This window comes from Cibotium barometz, chromosome 12 (assembly GCF_041138505.1).
Source record: "Cibotium barometz isolate CiBa-2024 chromosome 12, ASM4113850v1, whole genome shotgun sequence".
In the NCBI taxonomy this organism is placed as follows: Eukaryota; Viridiplantae; Streptophyta; class Polypodiopsida; order Cyatheales; family Cibotiaceae; genus Cibotium; species Cibotium barometz.
In genome coordinates, this window is record NC_141057.1 from 61024889 (window position 1) to 61033194 (window position 8306).

The 8306-nt window shown below is 44.5% G+C and overlaps 1 protein-coding gene across 1 annotated transcript; it reads right to left on the reverse strand.

Moving 5' to 3' along the window:
- Nucleotides 1-805: 805 nt before the first annotated feature.
- Nucleotides 806-5738, reverse strand: LOC147633644 (uncharacterized). Its single transcript, XM_086806797.1, has 4 exons — nucleotides 4216-5738; nucleotides 3578-4109; nucleotides 3026-3470; nucleotides 806-1208 (listed from the first exon to the last, which is right to left on the reverse strand). Exons 1-4 carry the CDS (start codon nucleotides 4306-4308, stop codon nucleotides 1043-1045), a joined length of 1236 nt encoding a protein of 411 aa, XP_086662923.1. The 5' UTR covers nucleotides 4309-5738; the 3' UTR covers nucleotides 806-1042.
- Between the last annotated feature and the right edge of the window lie 2568 nt (nucleotides 5739-8306).

Genomic DNA, 8306 nt, shown 5'->3' on the forward strand with positions numbered 1-8306 from the left:
CATAAACAATAATGTCATCATCTTCTCTCCCGACAAAGGCAAGCTCTTAAAAAGAAAGATTATTCTCTTGTTTTAAAGTCGTATATCATGTGCTAAGAATCGAAATTCCATTTTTGTGATTTGGGTTAGTTGAGCATCATTAAAACCGCTTCCAGTCATGCAACATTCAAAATTTGGATTTGGCTGATTACAATTGCCTGTTGGAATTTCCGAAGATGATGAGCAAAGTTTGCTTGCAATTCCAGCTCCGTCACATCAGAAGTACCCTCAATTTGTTTTGTTGCTGGGCGTTTCCTTGTTTATCGCTGTAGGTGGTGAATGGTCCAAGCCAATGGGTGTTTCATTCTCTACACATCAATAACTGGTATGCCAGCAACACCTCTTTAACAGTGAGTCACTACAGAAACTCCGAGGCCATGTTTGACGATTCTGAAGCAATCCATAAGGGTTTGAGACAGCAAGTTTTCTTTTTTAATCCTTAACCAAAACTGGCCAAGAGCTGCATCTCTCGTGAGCACTCTGCCCGAACAGTAAATCAGAAATGCATTGCCTGTCTGCATACGTCAAGAGTACTAATACCAAGCACTGAAAAATGCTAGATGGCTGTGTATACCCACCTATCTATCCCCTTGTGATGACCATACCCAAGACTTCAACTTCAATTGAAACCCTCATCAATGAACAAATCAACATCAAATGGTACCAAGGTGAGGCATACCCAATTTTAAATCCTGCTGCAAGACAACTGAGTCTTGGCATCTTGACACGAGATTTACTCCACCCCATCACTTTGAAATAGTTTCTGGCCAAACTTCACCTTAAATTCAAAAAACCCTTTTGAGAGAAAAGCTTCCTACAAACATTCTATCTAAAAGGAAGAATCTTTTTCACCAGACACAATATCTAGTGCATACAAAAATAAGACTAGCGTATAATCTCAGATGCATATTGTCAATCCATATCCACCACAATACAGGTTAAGCCAGAGCCCTTTGCAGCTACGGCTTTCTGCCAATCAACGATCTAAAAATGCCAAAAATGGTTACTCTTGTTGAGCTGATAGACCCTTCTGCACTAGTGCCAAAACCTGGCTTGCCAGGGTTGCTGAAAATCGAACAGAGTAATTTTGAATAAAACCCTCTATGTCAATAGATTGGAGTGCAGACCTGGATGGTGCGGAGAAGGCTGCTGTACAAGGCCTTGAAGTGGTACCTGTCAAAGACATGGTCTCTCTCTCTCTCTCTCTCTCTCTCTCTCTCTCTCTCAGAGCTGTATACACTCTTGATAGGGATTACCTGCCAGGGATGGCACTAGAGTCGTCTATGCAGTTACATCAGAGAGGGAGAGGGAGAGGGAGCGGATTGGGTTGGCTGGACTTCCCTCCACCTCACCCGCATCATCACCATAATTATCCTCGCCAGCATGGTACTCGGAGGTAGTCAGCTGCTTTGATGCATACGGCCTCCCCCTTTCCAACATAGTCTTAACTCTCCATTCTTGAACCTCACACGGCAGGAGATCAACTGAATCATCCGGTTGTATCTACTGCAGCTTTACATACATCAGACATGGGTGTCTTCTTCCTCCAAGCTTGGCATGAAAATGCAGTTTTACAAGGACCACTTCTTGAGAGTCTCCAAGGATGGTTTCATTGTGATCCTGAGATACATACAGATCCATATGTCACATGCCATGCATATCGTGGCTCACACCGCCTCACAGTCCAAAGTGGCAGAGTTGATGATACCCCGCATGAGGATCGGATATGCAGAGTATGCATGCACCACACGACAAGAAGCACACTACATGCTTAGTTGCCCAGCCTACTATGAGATACGGGGGGGGGGGGGGGGGGGATTCTACCGTGAGGGGTTTGGTCCACTCACACAGATGATGCAGGGCATGTACTTCCTGGAAGTCAGGCGTCATAGGGATGCAATACTAAGACAGCATACCAAGAGGCAAACCCGACATGATATGTCCCAGAGGGTTTGCCTCTTGGTATCCACATCAGAGCCCACTGCCCACACTAGCGGTCAGGCCCTCCATCCTAGAGCCGTCCTCAGTGATAGAGCTCAACCTATTTTGCCAACCAGACGTCCCAAACCAATGAATCACAACCCTCCACCGTGTAAGTTGAATTAGGTGCATGCACGTGGAGGCCACTGCCAGCGAGCCCCTCCCTCCCATCCACCTCATATCCCATGCGCACCACATAAGTGTGGAGGGATAAGAGAGGCAAAGTGTCCCTTTTTACAAATATACCCACAATGCCTAGACACACGTTGCATATGGGACTATGCTAATCCAGGTGGACGGCTTGCAACACACCCACCTACCCCCTTTTGACGGCCAGGACATGAATACCCGGAGGCATTGACGAGATCGGGCTCAGAGGATTTCTTGCACAATCGGTGATGTCATGGTTGGTACCCTTAGGATTTAACCCCACAGCCGTCTCTGGCCCAATGATTACATACACCCGGCAGGACAGCAAGCTTGTCCACCTACTCGTACACGCATTTGATCACCACCAGCTCCATCACGAATGTCCAGAGGTCAAATAGCTCAGCCACCAGTCGATTAGCACCACCAAGTCCGGCATGAGGACTGTACTTTCCTTGGCTTTGATACCATGTAACTTGAATTGGGTCCTCCCTTCCATCCACCTCATGTCACGTGCACACCACATAAATGTGGAGGGATAAGAGAGGCCAAATGTCCCTTTTAACATATATACCCACGATGCCTAGACACACGCATTGCATATGGGATTATACTAATCCGGGTCACATGCTGATACACTAGTGATAGTTGTTTTCCTTTTCTGTCACTTTTTCCACGGTTCAGTATATACATGGTACCATTGTATCACTTATGTTCTCATAGACCCTAGGGGTCTTCTGAGACGTTAATCTCTCTCTCTCTCTCTCTCTCTCTCTCTCTCTCACACACACACACACACACAGAGTAGAAATATAGAAAACTGCATGAATTGTACCATAAATGAGTTGAGGTCAGATAGGTACCCGCATTGCTCAACCTGAGAGAACAGTGATCTGAGCAAGAACTATGAGTGTACTCCATAGTTGGTGGATTGTCACGAGCTAAAGCATTATCTTGTTCCATCTGGTGTGATGAAGTCATACCGTCAGACAGCAGCCAAACCTTCTGCAAAGTTGGAGGTATGAACTCTTCATAGAGGCTAGAAAGATTTGCTACCTCAGCCCCAGCTTCTGTTTTACTCATTGAATCGAGCCCTCTGAATAACGATAAGGCTTTATCTACAGCTTGTGACAAGTCCTGAAGAGCTTTCTTAAATTCATCCACAGGTTTACATGCCTTCAATATGTCAAGAACCATCCCAGCTGGCACATCTCTTGGAATGTCAAGACATGCACCTTTGAACCCTTCATGCACAGATGTACCACACTGCCTTCCTCCATCCACAACAATATCCTGCTGCCTCCCTGCATTCAACCAGAAAAGCAAAATTCTGGATTGAAAGTTGAGTTTCAATAAAGCTCTTATCGATATTTTCAGTGCCAAAATTAATTGATGTAATTAACAAACGTACCTGGAAAATTAGATTTGAGCTCCATCATGTCATTAATGAAAGCTTTATTTTCGTTCTTTATGGCTACTCTATCAGAGAAGATCACATAGGTCCCTCCTTGCACTTTATCACAAGACAGTGGTGAATCCAATGCTTCACAGACTTTGTGATCAATGCTTGAAGATGTTGACTGCAACCTCAGGGAAACTCGAGAAGTGTGTAAGCTTGAAGCCTTCCAGCCCATACTTTCTATAGCAGCTTGAGCATTAGATTCATCAAACAGAACTGCACAGTTGAAAGCAGATGACTCTGAATCAGGTCGAACAACATCTGCGTCATTTTGGCCTTCCAGCACATGTGAGACACCCAGCCCAGAAGAGGAGATTCCCTCTCTGATGGTAGACGAAAGTTGTTGAGGTTTGTCAATTGGCTGAAACTCTACAGTGCCTTCACCCATAAACAACTTTTTAGAACAGGAACCAATCTCTGCTGTAGCAATCCCAAGATGAGCCAGGTGATCCCGCATGCATTGCACCTCCATGGCCATATTATCCTGGTACAGAAAGTCCATTTAATTACGTAAGTTGTTAGACCAAGCAATTTAAAAAACTTTAAGAGCCCTCCATGGAAAAAAAAAGTTATTTTGCATGATGCTTCACCTGTTGCTCTTGGAGTTTCAAGCATTCTCGCTCTGTTGCAAGAAGGGAGCCCGAAGTAGTCCCAACCTCAGTTGGATTTAATCTTCCATTCATAATCTGTGTCACATCGATTGCTGGTGAATCTTGAAACAACGATAATATTGGCAATGGATGACTTGACTGAGCAAAGAATCGAGCTGAGAAGCTACTTCTGGCTGACGCTTGCCCAGCTTGAACCTGCAAAAATGTGGAATAATCAGCTGCAAGAATATTTGAGCAATTAAAGAAGTAAATATCTATCTATCCTACAAACTGCTTTCATAGTTATCTTGGAGTAGATGACATAGACCAAGTTGACTGTAAAATTGGTCAGAAAGTTAACTAAGCCTCCAAAAAGATACAGGATTAGAGAAAAGAGTGTCCTAATAGGAATGGTAGAAGCTTGTAGAAGAAGCCATGTAAAAATGATCAATGTGAAACCTCGACCATTGCAGTCCCGCACACTACATCCCAGTGTAAGGCATCCACTTCTACCCATGTTGATGCTGGAATGTTGTGGGCTGATGTACTTAAGGGTGGGGTATCGACATGGCTTTCACCTGATGAACATGCATGCACCAGTAAAATGCCTGACATATAATGTACAGGGGTTAAATAACCCACGAACTTGGAGATTACTCTAGAACCAAGTATTAGGATAAAACCCAATATAGTGTGTCTAGACTCTACAGGAACATAATCAGCATGCTCTAGACAAACTAGTTAGTTTCATGACTATGATATAAATGATGGAGGCTTGACGACTTATTCTCGTGTTTCTGTACTTATACAACATGCTTCACACAAAGTAGTGGATTATAATGATCCAGATGGTAGACTGATCATTGTTCAGTGCATTTTAAATCGGAAGATTACTTAATTTGCATCAGTTTATACTCCTTTGGTATCTCCTCACCGTGCCTTGCTCTGGCAAAAAATTATGCAGTATCCATGGATGACCAATGCTTTTTTATGTGGTGATTTTAATAATTCACCATCGCAAGAGGACAATACTCATGGTCATCTCACATGATTGTGGCTGAGAGGATCTCATGGACAAATGCATTATATCATCTGAATGCAATAGATTTGTGGAAATAAACTTGTCCAAATGTAAAAGGGTTTACATTCCATCACAATGCTCTTATTTATTATCGTGCTCGTTTGGATCGTTGGTATATTATAAATGTTGATCATGCCAATTCCTATACACGCCATATGTAACATGCAAAAGCTTGATGGGTAGAATTGGTAACTTCAATGGACAGAATTCAGCAATCTTTCACAACGAAGATAACGCACAAGATAGAGAGACAAGTGCAGAGAGAGAGAAAGAGAGAGAAATGAAATGAAATGAAATGTTATATTAACGTCTTCAAAAGGCCATAATGACCTATGAGACCAAAAGTTACATCATGGTGGATCTGATACAATGTCTGGATAAAAAAACCCAGAAAATGAAAAATAAAGATGATACTACTGGCACCTAGAAAATGAAACTGGAACTGAAAGGTAAACAGAAACCCTTATAGGGTGTGAATATAGTGAGGGGGGGGGGGGGGGGGTACGCTATGGAGGTGAGTGGAATATAGTGAGGGGATACAATATCATGTGGGACAGAGGGGTACACTATGGAGGTGCCTCCATCTCATAATATGTGCCGCATCGGACGCTGGCGGATCTCCTCAATATCCTCTGTGGTCAGCACCCTGACTGGGTGTCCCGCATGCCTCGCAAGAATAATCCGAATCCGCCGCTGCAACCTCAGTCTATGCTGGGATGCCCTCCTCCGTAGTCGTGGGCGTCTGGACCACCCAAGCTCAATTGCACGATCAATCAGTGTACCTCTGGTGTGGGCAGTATCCATGTCCTGCTGCTGCTGCTGCTGAGGTCCATCTGGCGCAGTGATGGCTGGACTAAAGAAGTTTGTAATGTGCCTCTGAGTCTGGCTCTCTGTGCGCCTAAGCAGGCTATCTCTATGTCTCCGCAGCTCAAGCAAGAACAATCCTAAACACCTCTGGTCCTGGTACCCCATGACTCTGGAAAGTGGTCCAAAACCCTCTCTGAATAAACAGTGGAAACGACCACGTATCTCATAGTATGCAGTACAATGGCATATATAATGCAGCTCTGTCTCTGGCTCCCCATGGCATACTCGGGGGGGAGGGGGGGGGGGGTCAGAGACACTATCGTGTCTCGAATACCCTTTCTACGGCCCCCACCACGAATGGTGTATTTGCTTGATTAGAATGATGCAAATCTGTAAAATAATTATGGTTCTTGACCTCTCACCTTCACCTTGGCTGAAGCTTTCGCCTTGGGCTGTCCTGGCCCTTGGAAAACAGCAACCCTTTGTGAATGCTTCAGATGAAATGATTGATTTCTATGCTTCGCTATTTATAGCCCCTCTACTATGCTGGTCGGTTTGCTCCTACAGCAGTCGGCCTGCTGGAAACAACTCCCACGACCTGGTTTTGATGCTTTTCATATTGCGCTTTCACACCATGCTGTTGGCCGCCCTGCACATGCTGTCCAGGCTGTTGCCTAGGCCTGCCTTGGCTGCCTGGATGGGCTGGCCTCCAAGGCTGGTCGGCTGGCTGCCTTCCTTGGGCTGGCCAACTGGGCCACAGCCCCCTTGCTTGGCTGCCATGCTACCTAAGCCTCTTGAGGTTGGGAACACCTAACATCATTCCAAAGGGACACTCACACTATGAACTCGCACAGCTTCATGTGCAAGACAATGCACACTTGACCAAGACCATGTACGGGACTTGTACACCTGACCTTGGATGCTTAGAGTGGAACCTTGGCTGACTCCTCCCGGATTGGAGCTCACATGGGATCAATTTCCACTCCGAGTCCTGCGCTTGATGTACAGATATGTCCACGTGGCATCCAAGTGTAAGATGCACGTGACACCATATGTGGGTTGACTATTCCTTGGGACTCTACAATCATGCTCCCTTATGATTGGGTCTTTATTTGGATGCTCCCATTGACAATATACAGTCGCCCATCAAAAGACTTCGAATGGTAAATAACAATTATCTCACTCACCCCTTGTTTCAAGGAATGGTGTGTGCTATTGTGAGCTCAGCCATATTCATTTCTTATCGCCCCACGAGGACGTGCAGATGAATTACACCCGACATGAACTGCAAAAATGGCAAATTCAATCACAACAAACTGTTGGACAAGGGTTGTTCCTCCAAAGTTTGCATTCAACACGGCAAAAGCAATGCATTTCCCGAGTTCAAATGCAAACTAGTGAATGGACGCAAAATCTTATGCAATTAGAACAAGAATGCATTTCTTTTTTTCAGCATTCTTTTGCTACACCTACTCCGTTGACAAATAGTGTTTCTAGTGCTCATCTTGAGCTCCTCTTTGAGGTGGTGTCAAATATGGATGCACAATAAGCACGAGACCTTGAACTTCCTTTTTCAGTTTTAGAGCTCAATTGTGCTGTTAAATCTCGAGGCCAATGAAAATCTCCAGGTCAATTTTGGGAGATACTTGTGCAACCCCTATTGCTTATGATCAATCAATCATGGTTGCAAGGAAATATGCCATCCTCTTGGCAAGAGGGGCTTCTGGTGCCCAAAAAACAGGTATGGGCAAATTTATCTAATTGGTGACCCATTACTTTTTTTCCTAACTGGCCTTTGGCCCGAGAGCCTCCCGTAGTTACCGATTTTTCACCACTCATAGGCGATTCCATCGAGGAAGCACCAAGAGGGGTTTTGAACCCAAGACCTCTTGGTCATAGGAAACACCAAAAAGGTAGTTGATAGGGCATCACCACCAAGAGGGGTTTTGAACCCAAGACCTCTTGGTCATAGGAAACACCAAAAAGGTAGTTGATAGGGCATCACCACAAAAGATAGAAAGAATTAACACAATATCAACTGGCTGCAACTTGGACGAAAACTTCACAATGTGAAATTTGCATGTCCACTAATACTACATGAAGATATACCTAGATGAATCCAGGAACATGCCCAAATTCACCTTATAAGAAAGTGCAATTTATAACCTCATGGTAGTCATCTACAAGACAATATTCTTCTTGC

Coding starts and splice junctions, on each gene's coding strand:
- LOC147633644 (XM_086806797.1), bottom strand. CDS start 4,308: ATGAATGGAAGATTAAATCCAACTGAGGTTGGGACTACTTCGGGCTCC. Junction 3,471..3,577: donor GCTCAAATCTAATTTTCCAG/GTACGTTTGTTA, acceptor GGTTGAATGCAG/GGAGGCAGCAGGATATTGTT. Junction 1,209..3,025: donor AGGTTGAGCAATGCGGGTAC/CTATCTGACCTC, acceptor TTTGACAGGTAC/CACTTCAAGGCCTTGTACAG.